We start from the raw sequence: 25,542 nt of genomic DNA on the forward strand, positions 1-25,542 counted from the left end.
CATTTTTAAATTAATATTCAAGGAACTGTGTGGATTAAGTTTTTACATCATTCAAATGAAATTATAGTGGGAAAAAAAACCCCATCATTGGGATGAAATAAAAACATAAAGAAATAGAAGAAGCCCTACATGATTTATGATATCCTTCCATTTTACAAGTCAAAAAGATATAGAAATTTATGACTGGTGACATGACAAGAATAATCCTTTTATACTACAGTGGCTTATTTAAAAACTCTACTACAGGGGCTTCCCTGGTGGCATAGTGGTTGAGATTCTGCCTGCTAATGCAGGGGACACGGGTTCGAGCCCTGGTCTGGGAAGATCCCACATGCCGCAAAGCGGCTGGGCCCGTGAGCCACAATTGCTGAGCCTGCGCGTCTGGAGCCTGTGCTCCGCAAGAGAGGCCGCGATAGTGAGAGGCCCGCGCACCGCGATGAAGAGTGGCCCCCGCTTGCCGCAACTGAGAAAGCCCTCGCACAGGGACGAAGACCCAACACAACCATAAATAAAAATTAATTAATTAATTTAAAAAAACCAAAAAAACTCTACTACATTTTAACAAACAACTGTCAAAGTGTTTTTATTTAATGTTAAAATAATAATGAAAATATTCTAGCCTCTACTTTTGACAACAGAAAAATTTCAAAAAATCTTTACATCTTTTATACAATTTTACTTAGTTTCTCAGACGGAATATTATTTTTAGAGAAAAGTGAAGTGTTACTGTTAAGTATTCAAGTATCAAAGGCAAAAACCAAAACCAACAAAAAAAAAAAAAGAAAAACAACCTGTAAACTTACAAACCTTCTTTCTAGTCTGTTTAGGTTTCTTTTGCCGTTCTTCAAGTGACTTCAAATTCTCCTCCTCAGAGCTGCTGCATATTTTCCGTGTTGCCTGTCTCGTTTGCCTTTTTGGAGGTTGCAAATTTATTCCAGCATCTGCTGTCCAATCAGAATATTCACTTGATGAATCACTGTATATAATACATAAGTTCAGAAAAGGAATAGTTTTGTGTCATGATTGAAAGATGATCATTTTGTAATCAAACAGCATTATAAATGACATGGTTTGATTTTCTTCTAACCAAAGATTAAAAAATATCAAATATAGAATTTTGATCATTACCTAAGTGATTTTAGTGAAATGCTTCTTGGATAAAGTATAATGCTTAGTTTCCCATAACAGGATTTAAAATTCAAAATTCCTGTCCAAATCACAAAAGCTTCTTTAAATAAAGATGTTCCTTATCCCTGGAAATGGTTAAATATAGTTGATTTAAACCTGAAATAAATACACATAGCCTGCCAAGGTGTAGAATCTTGGATTTACAAAGAATCTTATTTTACAGATGGAACTATTTTAGGGAAGTAAAGCCCATGATGACATGCGCAAAAAGATATTGGTAGAGCTAGGATAAAACAACAGGTCTCTGGGCTTCCAACCCAGTACTCTTTCTACTATAAAATACTATTTTAACTCTGGCTTTACCAAATTCCTACAAGAACATAATTTCACATTAAAACTGTCAAATGATTTTGACCAAATCAAAACCATTAAAACTACCTGGAGGAACTTTCACTTTGCCATTCAATAACAGGATCCTCTATAGAAGCATCACTTGTGCCAACTGTTTCATCTTCCTGCAACAAAGAGCCAGCAATTGAGATATATGGTTATTATTAACTAGCATATTATTAATTAGCATATATTACCTGTTTTATAACACTTTTTGTATTCCCCCCTCCAAAAAAAAGTTCTAGTTAAAAGTGTATGTAATCATTTTTCTATATATACTTGTAACTCATAACTAAGCCTACCAAGTATTTAAAGATTTCTAGCATCTACTATCTTACTGATATGAGACACCTTTTCTTATTTCAGATGCAATAGACTCCTTAAGAAACACAAATATAACCCTCTTAAATTTTGTTAAAACCACTGTTTTCTTTTTTTAATTGAAGTATAGTTGATTTACAATGCGGTGTTAGTTTCAGATATACAGCACAGTGATTCGGTTTTTGTTTGTTTTTCATTGAGGTACAGTTGCTTTACAATGTTGTGTTAGTTTCTGCTGTACAACAAAGTGAATCAACTATATGTATACATATATCTCCTCCTTCTTGATTCAGTTTTATATGTATATATATATACATAAAAAATATATGAATTTATATGAATATATATATTCTTTTCCAGATTCTTTTCCCTTATAGAAAGCCATTGTTTTAAAAAATACCTACCCAAAAATGATAAAAATACCTATATGCCTCTACCAAGTTAATATAATTACTCTCCATAAAAAAGTTAATCATCTTTTTATTATGTAAGCTCTCAAATGTACCAAGGTAGAGGAAATAGATAACATCCTTGTGTACACAATCTCCAGTTTAGACAATAAGTCACTGCCTATCTTGTATATATACCCTTACCAACTGCCTCATACCCCAGGTATTATTGTGAAAAAAAAGCATTTCCACTATAAATATTTATTAAGATTAGGATTCTTTTTTAAAACATAACCACAACACAATTATTACATTAAAAAGATAACAATTCTTTTTTTTCTTTTTTAATAACAGCTTTATTGAGATAGAACTCACATACCATAAACTTCACCCCTTCAGAGTATACAGTTCAATGGTTTTTAGTATATTCAGAGCTGTTCAACCATCACCACTAATTTTAGAACACTTTCATCACCCCAAAAAGAATCCCTAAACCCATTAGCAAGGACCCCTCACTCCCCACTACCTCAAGCCCCTGGAAGCCACCAATCTACTTTTGGTCTTGGTACTCTTGTCAAAGTACCCCATACTTTGAACAACAAAATCTGTACCAAGTAATCTTTGTTTTTCTTCTCTCTTCTTCTTTTTCATGTATTTTTAATTTTCTTAACCATCTTAAATTGCTACGTTGCCCTGAATTTCTCCTTGCCTATCTGTCTTAGTGACACTCATGCAACAGGACTCTTTAATCCATCTACATTCAATGTCTTTTTGTTTTAATTCTTTTAAGTCCATGGCTCAGAGGCAAGAGGTTTTTTTTTTTTAATTTTTATTGGGGTATAGTTGCTTTACAATGTTGTGCTAGCCTCTACTGTACAGCAAAGTGAACCAGCCATACACACACACACATCCCCTCCCCTCTGGATTTCCTTCCCATCCAGGTCACCACAGAGCACTGAGTAGAGTTCCCCATGCTATACAGTAGGTCCTCCTTAGCCATCTATTCCATACATATCAATAGTGTTTATATGTCAATCCCAATCTCCCAATTCATCCCACCCCCCCCCTTGTTATCCATACGTTTGTTCACTATGTCTGTCTCTATTTCTGCTTTGTAAATAAGATTGTCGATACCAATTTTTTCAGATTCCACATATATGTGTTAATATACAATATTTGTTTTTCTCTTTCTGACTTACTTCACTCTGTATGATAGTCTTGAATACGTGATCATTCTTTTCAGATCAAGATTTTCATGGGTGGGGGGAGAGAAGGAGTGATATTATTGATAAGAGTTAAAGAATTGTGAATGGTGGGAGAAGAATGAGGGTACCATACATTATCAATGCATAATTAAACCCTCATTATTCACTTAAATACTATAGTTATTAAGAGAACAAAAGGAAAGGACTGGAGAAGAGAGGAACATGAGGAAAAGAACTGCTATAGTCTTTATTTCATTACCATGGAAAAGGTAGGTCTGAAAAAAATCATCACTCAGTAATCTCCATGATTGGTAAAGTCAACAATAACAGAAAACATGTATATTATGATTACACAGTCAACATGTTCTGGAACTGTATAACTAGTTATCTCAGTTAATATTCCATTTCTTTCCATTTCTAGGCAGATTTGCTCTCACTCTCTTTTCTTACTGTCCCAAAGCCAAACTTTTCCTGGCATGTTTGATACCCTCAACGAAGATAATATCTTCGGTACAAATAAGAGAAGATATCTAAAGGAATTCAATATAATGCTCAAATTTGCCTATTAAATGCCTTATTAATAAATAATACTCATAAGAAAGTCATTAAAATAATTTTCTGTTAAATTTACCCTTAAAAGTAAACCCAAAGTTTATCAAATTGCTATTTCTTTCGTGATATGTCGATTTTCAGCCTTTCATAGAAAAAAAGAACTTTGAAAAGGAATCTAGGTATCAGATATGCCTTAACTTCTTTGTGATTTTACAAGGTCTCGGATATTGACCTCATTGATAGTCTCATGTTATTAAACCTAGTTGAAAAATTTAAAAAAAAAGTAAACCCAAAGTGATGACACTAACTGGGAAACAAAAAATTACATTGAGTAAATAATAGCAGATATCTAACCTCTGAGGAGCTATCTGAGTCTTCCTGTACACCTGAATTTTGACATGATGCTTGTGAATTATGCTCTATGTTGGATCGTGTTTGGTAAGTATGCTGGCGTTTGCGTTGCGTCCTTCGTAAAGACCGCCCACAGCTAGGCGGATAATCATTCTATAAAACAGAAGGAAAATAAATTTTAAAAAATGAAAGGCTCAGTGAATATACACAAAAGAACATACATAAAGCAAATCAATTGGGCTTGATTTGGAGTGAGGGTGGAGGTGAGAGATAGGAATAAAGTCCCAAAAAGAAAACCCAAGATATATTTTTATACTATGTTTTTACATAAAAAATATACTTCATTTTTATATATTTAACCCACTTCCATTAATACAGATTACTTTCCGTATTTTGAAAACTTTGTGATCAAATTAAAGATAGTGCTGAAATTCTAAACTGCAAGAATCTGCCCACTCAGAATTTACATATACCATATTATCTACAATTTATTACAGGCTGAAGCAAGATATCTATATCATATGTATGTGTATATATAATTCTTAATATAACATGTATTTCTTTAGTTCTATAAAAAACTACATTTAGTAAACGAGTCAAAATAAAAATTTAATTTTTAATAACAAAAATGTAAAGTAAAAACTGTTTTATTCTACCCTTTACAAGTATAAAATATTCTTACTGATATACCATATGTCAAAACTATAACCCTAATATGTCATCAGGAGTAAACAAGCTTAAAGGTCTTCTAAATCAGTATCAAGGGCCAGTTTCTTATCTTACATGTAAATGTTTCTCATTTTCAATATAAATAAAAATGTTTACAGATCCAACTACCCTGTTTATTAGTCTCAGACAAGTCTGATGTTTGACAAATCAGCTTAGCAGGAAAAAAGAATATAAATCATGGATGTGAGTCATTCAAAATCTCTAAGAAAATAATCTTATCACAGAACATCATATACGCTAATAAAATCTGAACAGAAATTAAGAAAGTGGGTATCAAAATGATCTAAGAATATTTAGAGATATTCATATAATAATTACCTGAAATTGTATTTATCAATACTGAAAAGACACTTAAAATTCAGTACCCATTGCTTATATTTCCTTAATAAGATTAAAATCAACCTAGACTTTCCAATTTACCAAACTCTTCAGGAGTTACAGTTATTAGTTCTGGGAACAAAACTATATTCTTATGCCACTAGTTTGTTCAACCTCAGAGTACTAGTCAGGGGTTTAAAATGCACCTAATGGAGTACAGGAATCTTATTCCCTGATTAGCAGTTTCTACTGGGAATATGAATCTTCCTAATGTATATAGAACAGATTTTGCTCCTGTCTAATTAGGTAGGCCAGGAGTAAGCCTAGGGCAGGGGTCAGCAAACTTTTTCTGTAAAGGGCCAGAGTACAAATATTTTGGCTTTGCAGGTCATATGATCTCTGTGGCAACTACTCAACTCCATAGAGCATGAAAGCAATCATAGACAATATATAAATGAATAGGTATGGCTGTGCTCCAATAAAACTTTAATAGGAATAGGCAGTAGACCAGATTTAGTCCATGGGCAGTTTGTCAACCTCTGCCCTAGGGTATCTGAACATTTGTTTTACATTGTGATTAGTGATCCAGCATTAATTTTAAAGTTCTACTTTAACCATATGAAAATGGTATTTTAATACAAATATCCTATACCTACAATGAACATATATCCTAGATTTGGGGGGATAGTTCTAACTTTGTGTAATTTTATCCTTATTAATAATAACCATATATCTCCATTTGGGGTTTCAAAAAAATAGTTTCCCTATATACAGACACCTATCGAAATAATCCCTTAATACATAACTGCCACCTTTCAAAAACCTGGTATCTGCAAATATTTACAAATAGTGTATTGCAAAGTACTGTAAAGCTAAACTTACCCTTTGGGTAGCATAAGATGGCTTCTTCTTCTTTTCGACTGTATAAAGACTGATTTCTAAGTCACCTTTAGCAGTTCGACATTCTTCCTGAACCCTAATAACAAATCAAAGGTCAAAGTAACAGAAAATCATCAAAGAGCAAACCAATGGTTTATTTATTATTAGAGAAATGCAAATCAAAACTACAATGAGGTATCACCTCACACCAGTTAGAATGGGCATCATCAGAAAATCTACAAACAACAAATGCTGGAGAGGGTGTGGAGAAAAGGGAACCCTCTTGCACTGTTGGTGGGAATGTAAATTGATACAGCCACTATGGAGAACACTATGGAGGTTTCTTAATAAACTAAAAATAGAATTACCATATGATCCAGCAATCCCACTACTGGGCATATACCCAGAGAAAACCATAATTCAAAAAGACACATGCACCCGAATGTTCATTGCAGCACTATTTACAATAGCCAGGTCATGGAAGCAACCTAAATGCCCATCGACAACGAATGGATAAAGATGTGGTACATATATACAATAGAATATTACTCAGCTATAAAAAGGAACGAAATTGGGTCATTTGTTGAGACATGGATGGATCTAGAGACTGTCATACAGAGTGAAGTAAGTCAGAAAGAGAAAAACAAATATCATATATTAAGGCATATATGTGGAACTTAGAAAAATGGTACAGATGAACTGGTTTGCAGGGCAGAAATTGAGACACAGATGTAGGGAACAAACATATGGACACCAAGGGGGGAAGCGGCGGGGGGGTGGGGGTGGTGGTGTGATGAATTGGGAGATTGGGATTGACATGTATACACTGATGTGTATAAAATTGATGACTAATAAGAACCGGCTGTATAAAAAAATAAATAAAATTCAAAAATTCAAAAAAAATAAAAATTAGATAACAAAAACACCTTTAAATATAAAATTGGACATTTTAACCATTTTAGGTATGCAATTGAGTGGTGTTAATGACATTTACAATGTTGTGTAACCATCATCACTATTTCCAAAACTTTTTCATCACTCCAAACATAAACTTTGTAACCATTAAGCAATAACTCTTTATTTCTCCTTTCACCAGTCCCTGCTAACCTCTAATCTACTTTATGTCTCTATGAATTTGCCTACTCTAGATATTTCATATAAGTGTAATTATACCCTATTTGTCCTTTTGTGTCTGGCTGATTTCACTAAGCATTATATTTTCCATGTTTATCCATGTTATAGCAAGTATCAGAAGTTTTTATGGCTGAATTATATTCCAGTGTATGTATATATCACACTTTATTTGTCCATTCATCTGTTGACAGGCACTTGAATTGTTTCTACAATTCAGCTATTATGAATAATGCTACAATAAACATTGGCATACAAGTATCTGAGTCCCTGCTTTCAATTCTACTTCTAACATTTTGAACAGAGAATTATTTCATATTGTTCTACTGCCAGGGGGTAGCATTCAGTTCATATATTAGCTATGTCTCCCTTTTCTTATTACTGCTAAAGAAAGAAAAGGTGAAACCAAATTAATTTTGCTACTTGTTGGCTCAGCTGGTAAAAAGGTTTCGCTAGGAAGATATCAGGATTTGAATGGATTTTCTATGTTCTCTGTCAATGTCCTTTCTCTTTTCCAAATCTATTTCTAGTTGCTGTGCATCATCTGGAGTCAATATTACAGTAAATGTTAAGGTTTACAAATAAGGATAGGGATTCTAAGTTTGAAATTCATCCTAATGAAAACCTTTCATCCAAAGAAGTCTACTTAAATGATATTTCTAAATATACGCTAAGCACTGGGTCTACTACATACCTATACTGCACTCCCAAACTGCTCCAATTCTGAGTTTCCTCAGAACCACTGTTGAATATTGGGTCCATGTATCACTGACATTTAATCACATATGGCCTCATGTTCTTATTTAATAGTATTTTTTCATATCTTCTAACCTAGACTATAAATTCAAAGAAGACAGAGATTATGTTTTTTCATTTTTCAGTATTCCCCAAAACATTTACCACAAAGCTAAGCAAATTTAAGATAATCTTTAAATAGTTGTTATGGAATAAACTAATGAAATAATGTGGAAAAACTAATGCATGGCTCAGCTAAATTAAAGAAAAATACCTTAGTTATTAGCCTAACATAGTACATTTCATTTTTTTTAACATCTTTATTGGAGTATAATTGCTTTACAACGGTGTGTTGGTTTCTGCTTTATAACAAAGTGAATCAGCTATATGTATACATATATCCCCATATCTCCTCCCTCTTGTGTCTCCCTCCCACCCTCCCTATCCCACCCCTCTAGGTGGTCACAAAGCACCCAGCTGATCTCCCTGTGCTATGCGGTTGCTTCCCACTAGCTATCTATTTTACATTTGGTAGTGTATATAAGTCGATGCCACTCTCTCACTTCGTCCCAGCTTACCCGTCCCCCTCCCCATGTCAAGTCTATTCTCTACATCTGTGTCTTTATTCCTGTCTTGCCCCTAGGTCCTTCAGAACCATTTTTGTGGGTTTTTTTTAGATTCCATATATATGTGTTAACATATGGTATTTGTTTTTCTCTTTCTGACTTACTTCACTCTGTATGACGGACTCTAGGTCCATCCACCTCACTACAAGTAACTCAGTTTTGTTTCTTTTTATGGCTGAGTAATATTCCATTGTATATATGTGCCACATCTTCTTCATCCATTCATCTGTCGATGGACACTTAGGTTGCTTCCATGTCCTGGCTACTGTAAATAGAGCTGCAATGAACATTGTGGTACATGACTCTTTTTGAACTATGGTTTTCTCAGGGTATATGCCCAGTAGTGGGATTGCTGGGTCATATGGTAGTTCTATTTTTAGTTTTCTAAGGAACCTCCATACTGTTCTCAATAGTGGCTGTATCAATTTACATTCCCACCAACAGTGCAAGAGGGTTCCTTTTTCTCCACACACTCTCCAGCATTTATTGTTTGTAGATTTTTTGATGATGGCCATTCTGACTGGTGTGAGATGATACCTCACTGTAGTTTTGATTTTCGTTTCTCTAATGATTAGTGATGTTGAGCATTCTTTCATGTGTTTGTTGGCAATCTGTGTATCTTCTTTGGACAAATGTCTATTTAGGTCTTCTGCCCATTTTTGGATTGGGTTGTTTGTTTTTTTGATATTGAGCTGCATGAGCTGCTTGTAAACTTTGGAGATTAATCCTTTGTCAGTTCCGTCATTTGCAAATATTTTCTCCCATTCTGAGGGTTGTCTTTTCATCTTGTTTATGGTTCCCTTTGCTGTGCAAAAGCTTTTAAGTTTCATTAGGTCCCATTTGTTTATTTTTGGTTTTATTTCCATTTCTCTAGGAGGTGGGTCAAAAAGAGTACATTTTAATTTACTTACTCAGAAAGAACGTTACCATATTGACTCACCTACTAACCCCATTATTTAGTTCATTGACCACCACTCTTCTGCTCCATGCCATGAGATCTCTTTCAGTGGCCATCTGGCTTCTAGGAGCATTGTTATGCATTTGTCGGACACCTTCAATTTGACCACTACGTCGGAGTCCAATGTTTGGGGAAGAAGATATGTCCATATTTGGATTTCTCAGAGCTAAAACAAAAACAAAGGAAGGCACCACTCTCTTAGCAAAGGCACCAAACTCTTCCAGATCAGAGCTCTAAATAAAATAGGAGATTCAAAGACAGTACTGCTGGACAATATTGCTATCCCTTTTTTATACATTTTCTGTACCCCCTTTATGGTTTTTACAGTCTTATAGATAAAGCAGGCACTCAATAAATGTTTACTGTCTCTATAGCTCTTTTAATATTTTTCAGAGGACTTTCACAACTGTCATCTACTAAATGCTCAGTAAATACAAAAGGTGTATTTAACATATTTGGTAGATTCATAAATGTTATTAGTACTAGTTCAGAAAGCAGCTTTTTAATCTAAATTCTACCTTTATTTAGCCCATTAAAAGGTTTTTGAATAGAACTCCAATAAAGCTTTCAAAAATAGTAAGAAAAAAATTATTTTAAAAAATTTTTAAACTATCAAAATTTCATTTTCAAAATTGATAAGGAAGGAAAGAAAGGGGAAATAAGCAATAGAAATTTTACTTTTGTTTTTAATCCTCCAGTAAGGTCCCTGTTTATTTTTTTTGTATTGCAAATAAAACAAAAATGGAAACTGAAACATTAAACTGTTAAGATAAGCACCAGAAAAAAAAAAAAACAAATGAACATTGCAAAGAGAAGTCAGTGGGGTCCCTTTGACTAACAGCATTTCAAATCTAACCACAGAAACCTAGTATTGAATTGCTGACCTCTAAATCAGGGTTCTAAGAAATTTTTATGTCTTAGGAACAAAAGGCCTGGATATATAGGATTATCAGCCCACTTCTTATCTTGTTCCAGGTTAAGGAAAGCTTATCTGAGCTAGGTGCTCCAAATGACATGAACAAAGAATGCTTTTATTTTAATTTTATGGGATACTAAAGAAATCAGGAAATGAGTAAAAGACCATGTGAATCACCTCAAATTTAAATCACCTTATTCATTTCTGTGGACTCCAAAATGTCACAATACCCAAATAAATGACCTCAATTATGTAAATATAAAAAGAAACACATTTGCCAAAATCCCGCATGAGGACTGCATTTTAAACAGAACTAATAGTTCTTGAAAAAAGTAAAACTGACATAGGCTAAGATTATACAAAACTCAGATGCATAGACACATTTCATGTAAAGTGAAGGAAGACATACAATAGATTGGAATAATACTGGTAATTAGAATCAAACTTGTCAAAGTCAATTAAAAAGTTATATCTGTATTCCCTAAGAAGAGGGCTTCTTGTCTTCCAGTATATTTTTGTAAACTCGAGAGACAGATGATATGTTGCTTCCTTTTCAACAAAGGAGGGCAAATTTTTTTTGGTATTAATTTTTAAACTTAAAGTGGCTTTAATTTTGAAAACTTTTAGGTTGGTTCCCCTAGAAGGGGCTGGACTTATTGTAGCACCTTGCTTATTACAACAAAAGTAAAGACTGCAAATACATAACTGAGTTAACAGAAAACAGTATATTAAAATACACCATCTGTGGGCTTCCCTGGTGGCGCAGTGGTTAGGAATCCGCCTGCCAATGCAGGGGACGCATGTTCGAGCCCTGGTCCAGGAGGATCCCACATGCCACGGAGCAACTAAGCCCACAACTGCTGAGCCGGCGCTCTAGAGCCCGTGAGCCACAGCTGCTGAGGCCGCGTGCCACAACTACTGAGGACCGCGTGCCTAGACCCCGTGCTCCGAAACACGAGAAGCCACCACAGTGAGAAGCCCGCGCACTGCAACGAAGAGTAGCCCCAGCTCACTGCAACTAGAGAAAACCTGCACGCAGCAACCCAACGCAGCCAAAAATAAATAAATGAAATAAATTTATAAAAACAAAATAAAATAAAATACACCATCTGTATTCCTTAGGAGATGCTAAATCACTTTAGCCCCAAATGATAATGAGATTATGGCACTTTAGTGTATCATATCACAACTGTAAATTAACAAAAATGTTGCTTTTATTTAAAAACCTAAAATGCTCCTCACATGTAATTACTTGGTACAAGTAAAATAATTAAAGTACATTCATCATACCTTTTACAAATATACACATACTTACCACCATTAGCAGAATATGATCTATTAATTGGAAAATGTGGAATATCTCCTTCATTAATTAGCCTCAGATCTTGTTCTCTTTGTAACTCCCTGATTATTCCATCAAGAATGCTCTCATCTTGGTCATTGGTTTGTTGCCCAATTACCTGTTCTACTACTTCACCATCACCTTAATTAGACCAAAGATATAAAGCCACAAAATTATTTACATTTCAGTGTACCATAAATATAGTAAAATCAAGCTTAATCTATAAGTTTCTAGACAAATAATTTTAAAGGGATTAAAATGAAAATAAAACGTATAGCAAACAAAATATTTTCTAAAGAACTATTACATATGTCAGCTTGTGTGTTTAACTTAACCAATATCCCCAAACTAGACATTATTATGAGAGCCTTCTCACCTTAAAGAAAAATTATTAAGTTATTAACTTAAAAATGAATTTTCTCTATAGAATATTCCAAGCTAAAAGTTGGGAGTAGAGATTTGAGTAAGGTTTTAATAAGTTCAACTGAAAATACCGAAAATGCTTTGCATCTTTCGTGAGAATTTCCTTTCGGAAAGAAATCAATTATGGTCTTTCAAATATTGTCTCTTTTGATAATACCTCAGTATATTGATGAGTATAGAAATTATTTCTTATAATGAAATTCAATGATTACGTCTGAATAAAAACTTATTTACTTCTATGATCTTTTTCTTTCTTAAATACATCTTAGACCTATTTTTCATCTTGTCCTCTAGTCAGATTAAATGGCATCTGGTAGAGTAGCCAAATGATCAGGTCTTATAGGAAGTAAAATATGAATTACAGGTTTTTTTATTCATATGCTTTCAGTTTTATCTCCTATTAATATTCATGCTTTTCCCCCTTATTTAATAAATATGACATCAAAGAAGTAACTATTGGCACATGTGTAACACCATTTCATTGCTCTACAAATCTTTATGAGAGAGAACATAAAAAAGGATATGCAACATTTCATTCTAGAAAGGTCAAGTCTTAATTCCCTAGTAAGGATATAAAATTCCATTTGCAGGAGTTCCCTGGTGGCCTAGTGGTTAGGATTCAGTGCTTTCACTGTGGAGGCCTGGGTTCGACCCCTGGTCAGGGAAACATCCCGCATGCCGCATGGCACAGCCAAAATACAAAAAAAAAAAAAGAAAAAAAATTCCATTTGCAAATAAATAACTCATTGCCTCATACTTGGAAGAAAACCTACAAGTAACAAACTAAGGTATGAAGCCATTCTGGTGTGGGAGGTGGTGTGGAGGCAGTATACCTAAGGGAAATATGCCAACCAGAAGAGTTGCTTTAATAGAGAATAGCTTATTTCAATGTCTTTTTCTACTACGTTCCCATCATGCATCACACTCATCACTGCTTCTTCAATATCCTCCAAGATTGAGTGTTATTTAAACACTCAGCATCCCCCACCCCAAAACTCAATAATTCTTTACATTTCAAACATGAGGATGGGTAAACAGCCACTTCCCAGTTTGTAGTTCTTGAAATTTCCTCTTCTTCAGTCCATTAACTATGTACTCTCAAATTAAAATACTAATACTATGAGCAGTGGAATTTCACCAATTATAAAAGCTTGACACATTAAAGTTAGTACATTTAATCATCACTAGAAGTCAATACGATAAACAACAGGATCATACATATGTTCAGGGTTCTAAGAAAGCAGGTCAACACATTCTCTGTTTGAGTGTACTCTTGTTTGTCCTAGTCCATTTATCGGTGTCCAGGTGAGATAAACAGTGTAAAAGTACTCTGGTAAGATAAAAAGTTCTATGCAACTGAAAATTAATAAAGTATTAGGTAAAATATAGTATAACCTACTACAGAGTTTAGCATGGGGATATATTATAGAGAGAACAGGAGCAAGTATAACATTTTGCAAAATGTTTTAAATTTAATTTTGTAGAGAACATACCATTAGCCACATATCCCAGCTGTGGTATAAGCTGTTCATCTTTACAATTTTCCCGTCCTGGTACTAGCCTTTGGAATTTTGTGGGATGAGGATTTCCATCAACATCCACCAAGAATGGGGGAGGCATGAGATGAGGAGCTTGTTGGGTTTGTTCATCCAATACATAGTTGTTGGCATCACGGATAAGAGGTCGATAATCCGTATGGAAGAACATCTGATCTGGAATCTTTATGACAGATTTTTAGTACTTAATATGCACAGGAAATTTATAAATAAGCATTTATTTTCATTCCTATAGCGCATGTGTTTTTCAAATCAGACAATTTCTGCATTATCTTTATAGTCCTCTATAGTCATATGTTCCCTCTAGGTAGAAGTGAATCACCTAGATCATAATCCTATCTTTTCCCCACAAAACTCTACAATCTATATTACTTTCTGGCCCTCCAATATAGTATTTTTCCAATTAGGATAAGAAGAAGCAAAGCAACAACACAGTAGATAAAGTTAGTTATTTTTTAAGTTGTAAAAAAAATACAAACTTTTTAACTATTTTTCTTGCTTATTTTTATTCAAATAAGAATAGATGGAGTATAATATAAATGGTGAGGCAGGTAAATATCAATTGCATGAAAGACACTCAAAGGTGATACAAGTATTGAGCTGAACTCAAAGATTCTAAGCTCTTTTCCAACTCCAAGATTCTATAATCTATCCTAAAGTCACAGTTCCTAAAATATAAGAAACCAATTAAGTTAGTTTCCAAAGTATTTTAACAAGATCAATAATAGGTAAAGTAGCCAAGAAAGAAAATAAGCATTCAGTCACCAGCTGTTTATTCCCAATTTAGGATAAGTAGAGGATGTAATCTGGTAAAATTGTTCTCTTATTACACCTGAAAGGCAATACAGAGAATATGTTCTAAGCAAAAGGATTTCTTAATGAATTTTTTTAAAAATTTTTTAAAAAATTTTATTTATTTATTTTTGGCTGCGTTGGGTCTTCATTGCTGTGTGCGGGCTTTCTCTAGTTGTGGCAAGCGGGGGCTACTCTTCGTTGCAGTGTGCGGGCTTCTCATTGCGGTGGCTTCTCTCGTTGCGAAGCATGGGCTCTAGGCACGCGGGCTTCAGTAGTTGTAGCACGCAGGCTCAGTAGTTGTGGCTCATGGGCTCTAGAGTACAGGTTTCAGTAGTTGTGGTGCACGGGCTTAGTTGCTCTGCGGCATGTGGGATCTTCCCGGACCAGGGTTCGAACCCGTGTCCCCTGCATTGGCAGGCGGATTCTTAACCACTGCGCCACCAGGGAAGTCCCTCCTAATGAATTTTTATATCTACATCATCCTATATCTTAATAGTAATTTGAACTGCCAAGCTTTATGTTCTATCAGTGATGAAAAATTTTACCAAAAAAGGTGACTTTGTTATTTTATATCTATTGACACAGAGTGACCCTTATTAACTGGAATACTTCAAATAAAATTTATGAATGATACAATAAAAAATTGCAATCTACAACAAAAATTAAATATACTAACCTTTTCATAGTATTTACTGCATCCAAATCCAAAAAGCAGCAAATGCCCATGAGAATCAGTACAAGCAAAATGGTTTCCATCTGGTGAAAATTTACAGTCAAACACTGCACCATGGCCTTGACCTTCAATCTGAAATTTAAAAGAGTCACTTTAAGTCATCTTAAGAGGTAATTTTCAAATAATAAGTGGTCAATAGCTTCTGCTTGCTAATATCTTGGATTATGTGATGCATCAACATTCCAATGTACTCTCTGACTTCTGTAGCCAGAACCCTACTGTAATAGTAAAGCTCTAAAAGAAATTAGGGAGAATTTCACATCAAACATTACTAGCAATGTCATATCTGAAGAAGAACTGCATGAATGACTGAGGAGAATAAAAAAGACCTAAACACAACCAAATTGACAAAGGCGCTATCTCAGCAAAGTCAAGATATTATCTTCATATTTAAATTGTAATGCAAGTTTTAAAAGAACCATCCTAAAATTAAAGTACACAAATCAATCTCACTAACACAAGGCAGAGGGTTATTATTAACACCCTGAATCTGTATAAAGCCTATAAAAGGGAGCTCAAAGGCCAACAATTTAGAAACGTTTAGTCAGAACTATTCTTCAGAAAGGAACACTAAATATGGTGAATATGAGTATTCCCATCACCACAGGAGGGTGTTCTACTGGAAGAAGAGATGGCTCACCATATTTTTCCATAGTTTGTACGAAATATATCTTAGAAGTATCCATATGTCCAATTCCATGTGTGCCAAACAGCTTTCTGATTACTAACTAAGCTATATGGGGTTTACCAGAGACAGATACAATACAGTCACTGTTGTGATTCATTAATTAGGATTATAGTTTAAACATTAACTTTTTTGTGATTTTGGTTAGTGTTAGCTCCAAATGCTTATTAAATTTGAGTTTCTAGAATTAAGAGCTGGGAACAAGAATTTGGAAAGTGCTAACACCACAATAACAGAGACACCCTGAAAGGCATAATTCTCAACTGGCCTTACTCTTGGGTCTTGAGTCATTCTCTAAGTTATTACATGGATTTAAACAGATGACAAGAGGTTCCTTGGCACTAAGTATACTTTAATTACCAAGTTGTCACATAAGAGAAGTCTGTTTTAATATCAACTAAGCATAGATTTCCCTTACCATGTTAAAATAATTCCGAATTTTGGTCCCCCGGTCAAGGTCCCAAATAAAAATGTTCCCATCATGACCTGCCGAAAGTATGATCTTTTGGTCAAATGGATGTGCTTCCAAAACAAATACTTCATCATCATGTCCCTGTGACAAAATCAATATTAAAAATGAAAAGCAACACTGAGTATCTGGCTTATTTGGTTAAAAGATCTCGGGAGTGTGCTATCAAATCTGATTCAGATGAATTCATGTACACAAATTTAACAGCATTTACTACATGCACGCTATAAGAAATAGTTTAGAGTTCCTTATATATTTAAATGCTGATTTCATAAAATATTCAATAGAGAGAAGACCTGAAAAGATGTTTAAAATAAAGACAGTCCAAATCAGTTACAGTTCATTAACCAGGTCCCTGAAGTGGAATTCTTATTTCTAGGACTCTGCTATTAAAAGGTTACAAAATATGTGACAAACAGAATCTTTTATTAACACCCAATTCTAACACAGTGATAACAGACAAACCTTCATTATTCTTCATCCAGCACTCTCTATCACTGGTATTCATATTGTATTGTGGGAGGCCCCATGGTATATTCAAACAAGCTATAGTTTGTCCTTTTTATCTTTATCTACTTTAAAGTTGAAGGTTTCATCTAATATGCTATCTGAAAAATGGGTTTGCTGCTAAAAAAAAAATAAGTTTGAAAACCAATGCTCATGTTTCCCTGACAATAAATCAAGTAATATCAGTATCTCTATAGACCTTAGATCAGGAGTCTGCAAACTATAAACTTCAAGCCAAATCTAGCCCCCGGATGTTTCTGGACATACAGCCTGAGAGCTAAAAATGGTTTTTACATTTTTTTAACAGGTAAAAAATGAAAGAATATGCAACAGAGACCATATGTGGCCTGCAAAGCCTAAAATATTTACTATCTGGCCTCTTAAAGAAAAAGTTTGCCAAAACCTGATTTAGATCATTGTTGATTTTCCTAAACTCCTGACTAGAGAGTACATCATTAACAACAGGCTCAAAGTCTTAGAAAAGCATGCAGGACATCCTGAAATTGGATTTCACTTAGGAACACGTCAGCATAATACATATCAGGGGCTTCTAGAAATGATCATATATTGTGAACCTAAAAAGTGCATTTTATCCCAAATCACTGTATACAAAAATAGAGTATCCTACCATATTACCATTATGGACAAAAGTTTAAAAGTAACTTTAGAATGGCTCAAAATGAAAAGTGGAAGATGAGGAGGTAAAATCGATTACAATAAATATCATCAGAAAACTTTTTTCCCAATGACTACCAAAAAAATTATTTATTTATCACAACAAAATCTCTTGCTGAATATCTAATTTGATATAGTAAATACTTCCTCAGTTTCCTAACCAGTAAATAATAAAATTACTCTGTTAAACTCAAATGATAGTGATACAACTACATTAGTGTACATTAGGAAAGAGAGGCTTTTAAGTAGGGGGTTGCATTTTTGGCCAAAATGACATAGTCACTGGGTCATGGGAAACAAAACCTAGTCAGCTTCAGTAATGTCTTAAGATTTATCATCTGCCCTATTTTTATTTATCAAGCACACCTCTATTTCCACCACTACCACAGAATCCAAATTATCATCATGGCCCATCCTATCACAGAATCCTACAGTATACCCAGAGTCATTCTTATCTCATTCCAATCTATTCTCTCTACTCTATTGCTAGAATTACTGGGTATTTTTCAAAAGCAAAATTCACATGCTATTCCTTTGCTTTTAAACCTTTTCATGGTGTCCTGTTGGTCTCAGGATAGATCCTGCAAGACCTTGTACGGTCAGGCCCCTGTCCATTTCTCCAGTCCTATGGGGTGACACTCTTTCTGCTCTCTGTGCTCTAGCCAAAAATTGGCTTTCTTTCTCCTCCTTTCTACCTCAAGACCTTTGTACATGCTTTTCCCTCTTCTTAGAGGGACCTTTCAACCTTCTCACATATGTAATTTACCAAATATTTATTGACCACACTGAGACAGAAAATAAACAAAAAAATACAATAAGAAAATATCAGATAGTGATAAACACTATGATGAAAATAAAGCAAGACAGTGACTGGGAGGCTACTCTAGATTGTTTGATCAGGGAAGGCCTTGTCAAGGAGGTGACATCTAGGCTGAGAGCTACAAATCTTAACCCAAACTTCACTTCCTCAGGAAGCTTTTTCTGACCCTTCCAGACCAGGTTTGGTCATCCTATTGGAAACTTGCTTTGCACTTTTCTTTCTTAGCATTTATTTATTAAATGCTTGTTTCTTTTTTTTAAAATTTATTTATAAGCTGTAAACTCCAGGAGGATGGGGACCCTTTAATTTAACATTTACTCCTAACTCAATGGTTGGCACAGTGGATACTCAGTAAGTATTTGCTGAATGGAAGAACTTTACGCCCTAGTTAAGACCCTGACATACAAATTGTTAACACATAAAATATAAATTCTATACCAAAACTAAGCAGATTTGACTGTTACAAGTACTAAAAATAGTCTGTTCTAAAATTTCTTCATTAAAATTCACTGGAAACAGATGACCCATGAGTCAGCCCATGGGAAGTGTACCACTAAAGAGAACTCTAAATTAAGATATTTATTAAGACAGAATTTTATAAAACCAATGGCTACAACATGGCCTTTGACGCTGTGATTTTTAGAGATAAAGACCTGTAGCCACTGGCCACATGTGGCTACTAAGCATCTGAAATGTGGCTAGTGAAAACTGAGATGTTCTATAATTGTAAAATACACACTAGATTTCAAAGATTTAGTATGAAAAAATGTGAACAATTTCATTAATATGTCATATTAATTACATGTTGAAATGTTACTATTTTAGATATACTAGGTTAAATAAAATATATTATTAAAATTAATTTTACCTGTTACATTTTACTTTTTTATTGTGGCTACTAGGAAAATTAATATTATATACATGGCTCATATTATCTTTTTATTGGACTGTGCTGACATAGACAAACATTTCCTAGTAAGTAATAAAGCAAACAGTATAGGTTTTTCCACACATATTAATAGAAACTTGTATCAAGGAACAGGGAAAGCCAGAATGAGATAAGCATTGATTTAACAGAAAAAAGGAAGAATCTAAAATTCCCCTAACACAGTGTTAGGGTTTTACTTAGGAAGGAGGACTTGGGAGGTATATGAAAGATCAACTGCAAATCCTCCCAAAATTAAAAAAATCTTTAGAAATCTCAGAGGCCTTAGAAAAGATTATCTCACATAGGCATCAAATAAGGATGATACTATGGCATACAACGAAGAAATGAGTCATGAGAATTGCTATCTAGTCCCTATCATTTACTACTGTGTAAACCATATGGCAATCTCTTGGCCCTTCTGAAAGTACTTATGAATCGATAATTGAAGCAGAGAGGAAATAGGCTTTTAAGTAGAGTTCAACTATGACAAATTCCTTTTTTTAAAAGAAAGAAGGAAAGACACCATTTTCTCCTACTTCTTCCTCTTACCTCTACTTCTTGCATAAACTAATCCCCAAAGGTAGAATACAGGATACCCTTGTTAAGATAAAGTCAGCTCTACCCTTAAAACATTAACAACAAAAAATCCCAACTCATGCTAAAAACAAAATAACTTACATACCCTTGACCACATATGATAACATAATGCATAAATAAATATCAGACTTGGAAAGGATCTTAATAAGTTTTCATACTTGCTTTTAGCAGCTACACCATGTGCCATCCCTATTTTGTAGATATGTCAACAGAGGTACCTTGAATAATTACTTCTCCAAAGGACAGTAAGCCATAGAAAGTAAATTAGAACACTTAAATTTCCTGTCTTCTAGAATAATGCCCTTTTTGACCATTTTAATTATTCCAAAAATAGAATACTTACGGATAAAGTATGAAGAAGTTGGCCTGTGATAGAATTCCATACTTTCAAAAGGAAATTGTTCACTGCAGTAATAACTGTGGTATCATAGCGATCCCAGGCCACCATAGTCACCTTAAGTTTAGTGACCTTGTCTTCTCCAGATGGCAAATTATTCCTAAACAAAATGATTTCAGGTTCATAAATTTTGAACAAAGGTGCATCTAACATAGCAAATTATGGCAAAAATCTCTCCAGGAGCATGCAACTTTTTAAATTAAAAACTCCTAAACTATACTTTTAACTATTCATGAAATAAAATAATACGAGTAACACATAGGGCAATACCCATAAGCTTATTTTAGGGAGGAAAAAAAACACAATATGACAAAAATTTTATTGTTAGTTACATGAGAACAACAACAAAAAAGTGAAATTAGAAAGGAATCTGCAGATACCTTGAAAAATAAAGTACAAGGTTAGATTGGCTACCAGAAAATATGAAGAAAACATATAATGGACACTTTATTCTTAAATATTCATTTTTGAAACTAATAGGTCTTATAAAAAAGCAGTAAGAAATTCAGTAACTTTTGTTTTAATTGAATGACATTATCAGTAGCTATGACCACAAAGTTGGTTCTATATTGTTATTAATGGGAAGATAATTAATTTCCGGGTCATACCCTAAAGGAATTGCAGTATCCTAAAGAGGAATTATATATCTTCCAATGAACAGTGAAGATGATGAAACAGAATTCTGATTAATTGTATTTATAATGTCAAGTAGGAATGTTAGCAATATGAAGTATAAAGGTATCCTCAGTAAGTCAGAGAAATATCTAAACATACGATGACACTTAATAGGGACAATCCTCAAAGTAGAAAATAGTATAAATAGATATAAAAAATGACTTAATAGAAAATCAGGGCAGAGAATGATTATATGGGCATTAGTAAAGCACAGAGATCTTTGGATCACAAGAGACCAGAATTTTCAATGAGTCAGCTATGTTCCTATCATCCAATCTGTCCATCGACAGCAAAAGGCAATAGTGCTTAGAGACTATATACAGATGCAAACTTCACATCTACCAATTAACTACAAATTAAAAAGATATTTATTTTCATTATTAAATAGAATTCAATAATGTAAAACATACTATACCATATGAGAACCACTAAAATATCTAACATCCAATCTTACCCAGTCATTTTAGTAGCCATATCTAGCACTATACTCTTCCACTCTTGTTGCTGATATTGCCAGATTCTTGCCGTTCCATCTCTACTTCCACTAACAAATCTTAAACTGCAAAGAAACAGTTAAAATATCCTTATTACCTTCCTCTAAAATGGAAATCACTATTTTTCTAATTATAAAAGTAATACATTCATCCTCATATATTTCTGCGGAGAATAAAAATGGTACACTTTGTAAAACAGTTTGGCAGTTCCTCAAAATGATAAACAGTACCATATGACTCAGCAATTCTACTCCCCCATAAATATACAAGAGCAATGAAAACATAAGTCCACACAAAAACTTGTACACGAATATCCATGACATTATTCATTATACGCCAAAAAGTGGTGACAACCCAAATGTCGATCAACTGATAAATGGATAAACAAATTGTCGTATATCCATACAATCGAATGCTTGACAGCCACAAAAAGGAATCCAATTCTTATACATGCTCCAACATGGATGAATCTTGAAAACATTATAAGTGGAAAAAGTCACAAAAGACCAGATATTGTATGAGTCCGTTAATATGAAACATCCAGAATAGGCAAATCTATAAAAACAAAAAAGTGGATTAATGGTTGTTCAGAGCTGAGGGTGGAGGTGTAAAAAGATTGGGGATTGAAAGCTAAAGGGTATGATATGGGAATTCTTTTTAGGGTGATGACAATGTTCTAGGGATATGGATTAAGAGATACAAACTACTATGTATAAAACAGATAAGCAACAAGGATATAGTGTACAGCATGGAGAAATATAGCCATTATTTTATAATAAACTTAAATGGAGTATAATCTATAAAAACATTGAATCACTATGTTGTACACCTGAAACTAATATAGTATTATAAATTAAATATACTTCAATTAAAAAATAATAAAATAAAATTGATCGTAGTGAAGGCTGCACAACCCTGTGAATATACTAAAAACATTGAATTTTATGTGGAATGTATCTCAATAAAACTGTTATAAAAATACATTCATTAACCTATAAATCTATCACTGTTCATAATTTAGTTTCTATTCTTTCAGACTTTATTAAAGACATATATATATATATATATATTTAGATATTCCCCCTACAGAAAATAGAATTACACTACATATAATGTTTTATAATGTTTTTCTTTAGTTTAAGTGTACAGTTTGACCCCTGAACAATGTAGGGATTAGAGGCACCGACCCCCACACTGCCACACAATCAAAACTTTGCGTGTATATTTTGACTCCCCCAAAGTTAAATACTATTAGCCTACTGTTGACCAGAATTACCAATAACATAAACACTTGACTAACACTTATTTTGTGTGTTATATGTATATCTACATATATTTTATACATTCATGACATACCTTTCTCTTAATTTTTTTGATATTTCTAGGCTACATGGTTTGTCTGAGTTTTTTCAAATTGTCACAAATCTCCAAAACTTTTTCTAATGTATTCATTGAAAAACAATCTGCATAAGTGGAGCTGCACAGTTCAAACCTATGCTTTTCAAGGGTCAACTGTATTTTGTAGATATATTTCTATGTTTACAAATATAAAAACTACCATCACTTTCAATAAATGTTCAACAATATGGATATATCAAAATTTATTTAATCAACCTCCTAATGATGAATATTTTTACTGTTTCTAGTCTTCGCCATTATAAATAATGTTGTGATGAATATCTCTATACACATCTTTGTAAAACCTTATATATATCTTTACTGAGTCAAAGGGTAGGCACATTTTTTTTTTTAAAGAAAGAAAAGCTTTATTCTGTCTCAGCTTCAGGTTTGGCCACAGATGCACACACTGGGAGCTGTCAAATCAATGACATTTTCCTAGTATAACAGTATAATGGACTCTTTCATGAAGAATTTATACTGTCTTCCTGAATCTTTTCTCCCTTATATTCCCCCTTCAGGGTAGGCACATTTTGAAAGCTTTTGACATACTGCCAAATTATTTCCCTGAAAAGTTTTTTTAAAAACAATTTACAGTATCATCAAGGTTGTGGGGGAGTGTCTATTTTCCCTAAACCCTTGTCAATATTGGGTGTTATCATTTTTCAATATCTTGTCATTCTGAAAGAAAAAAATTGTTACTGTTATTCTAAATTGCATTTCTCTGATTATTAGTAAAATTGGACATCTTTTGATGTATTTACTGGCCACATAACTAATTAAGATAAAATAATATTTCTCATTTAAGGAAAAAGGCAAAGAATTAAAAAATTCATATACTCCTAGAATGAAAGAATAGTAGCTGTACAAACCTTCCAGTGTATAGCTCAGTAGGGTGCAATAAACCAACTTAAAAATTATTTTAAGGATTTTTCATTCCTAATAAAAACATCACTCTTTGTGGACCATCATTATTTACTCTCGCATTTAACAAAGATTAACACATTCATCATAGTAATCACCCAGTGTTTGAAAAGTATTTAATAATAAAACATGGTCACCCACATAAAGTCTTTATAGACAGATAAGGATACAAATTTATGCTAAGTGGTTGAATTTTTAAATCTATTCTAGGTCAATTTGTAGGCCAGGGCAGAAGATTATCACCTTCTGGGGACCAGACATTTGAGAGGGTACATGAATACCTGTATATAATTTCTGAGTTTACAGACATAGGAAATTGTGTATCATATGAGTAGTAGAGACAGTAAGCAATACAGATGCTCAAAGGAAGACAAGACAGCTAATATCTCAAGCAGTCAGGAAAGGCTTCAGGTAGCGTATGAACCTTAAAAGGAAGATAGAACTTAGAGAAGAAAAAGAAACAGGAGGCAGAAGGAAAATAAAAGGAAGGAGAGCAGAAGGGAGAGGGAGGACATAGGTGGTATAGAAAAGGAGTGAAAGGAAGTAGGCTATGATTATTTCTGGTGTGAGGTAAAGTATAAGTGAAAGAATGGATAAGAGAATGTATATGGGATGTAATAATAATGATGACTAAATCAATTGGGCTGGATCTAAGTATTTAAATGGGGAATAGTAGATAAGAAAAGAATGTAGGTATAAGTCAAGTTGAAGAGAATTCTGAATGCCAGGCTAAAACATTTGAATTATAAACAAAGAGAAAACACTAAAGATTTCTGAACAGGGCAATGTTAATCTGACAGAGATGGACTAGATACATTTAGAAGGGAAAAGAAAACTGAAGGTAATGGGTCAAATAATGGAATTCTTGACTAAAATGGGTGATAACAGAAATGGAAAAAGGAAAATCACTAATAAAGGAAGAACTGATAGACTATGGCTACTACTTGGATGGGAGCTTAGAAGAGCTGGGGTAAGAATGTCATCAAAGACAGACAAGGGCTTTCAGCCTAAGTGACTGGACAGAAAAAAAAATGTAGTAGAAGTAGTGTTTTCTGAAGAAATACAGGTAAAATATGTGAAACATCTGTTTATACAGATATGTACTACATAGTTACCTGTCTCCATTGTTACAGAACTGAACAGCAACAACCTTGTCCTAAAACATAAAACAGATTTTTGGTTAGAATTAATTTATTTTTAAAACGAATAAAGTACTCTTCCCGCCATATTCACATATGAAAGTATCATGGAGTAGATATTTTAATGCTATAATTTTCTTTAAAAAAAACCCTCTAATTTTCTTTTAAAAATTAATGAAGGCTGAAACAATACATTAACTAAGGAGGAATACTTATCAGCAGTAATTTGAGATAAGCCAGACATAAGCAAACCTGTTTCTAAACCATAATCTCAAGAGACAGATAGTTCTGAATAGGTGATAGTTTATTATATTCCCCATAATAAGACAGCACACTAATCTAAAATGCCAACTTAAA

General features: G+C 33.7%; 1 protein-coding gene across 1 annotated transcript in view; it reads right to left on the reverse strand.

Moving 5' to 3' along the window:
• BRWD3 (bromodomain and WD repeat domain containing 3) overlaps window positions 1-25,197 on the reverse strand; it is a 61,560-nt gene extending 36,363 nt beyond the window's left edge. Inside the window, exons 1-12 of the mRNA XM_036840240.1 lie at window positions 25,162-25,197; window positions 21,685-21,789; window positions 20,502-20,655; window positions 16,581-16,715; window positions 15,421-15,549; window positions 13,887-14,112; window positions 11,944-12,111; window positions 9,695-9,878; window positions 6,266-6,359; window positions 4,340-4,489; window positions 1,567-1,643; window positions 808-976 (exon numbers count right to left, since the gene is read on the reverse strand). Of these exons, the coding sequence (XP_036696135.1) occupies window positions 808-976; window positions 1,567-1,643; window positions 4,340-4,489; window positions 6,266-6,359; window positions 9,695-9,878; window positions 11,944-12,111; window positions 13,887-14,112; window positions 15,421-15,549; window positions 16,581-16,715; window positions 20,502-20,655; window positions 21,685-21,704 (1,506 nt within the window). The 5' untranslated portion in view covers window positions 21,705-21,789; window positions 25,162-25,197. The remainder of the gene's footprint in view (window positions 1-807; window positions 977-1,566; window positions 1,644-4,339; window positions 4,490-6,265; window positions 6,360-9,694; window positions 9,879-11,943; window positions 12,112-13,886; window positions 14,113-15,420; window positions 15,550-16,580; window positions 16,716-20,501; window positions 20,656-21,684; window positions 21,790-25,161) is intronic.
• Window positions 25,198-25,542: the final 345 nt, after the last annotated feature.

The sequence above is a fragment of the Balaenoptera musculus genome, chromosome X (assembly GCF_009873245.2).
Source record: "Balaenoptera musculus isolate JJ_BM4_2016_0621 chromosome X, mBalMus1.pri.v3, whole genome shotgun sequence".
Taxonomy (NCBI): domain Eukaryota; kingdom Metazoa; phylum Chordata; class Mammalia; order Artiodactyla; family Balaenopteridae; genus Balaenoptera; species Balaenoptera musculus.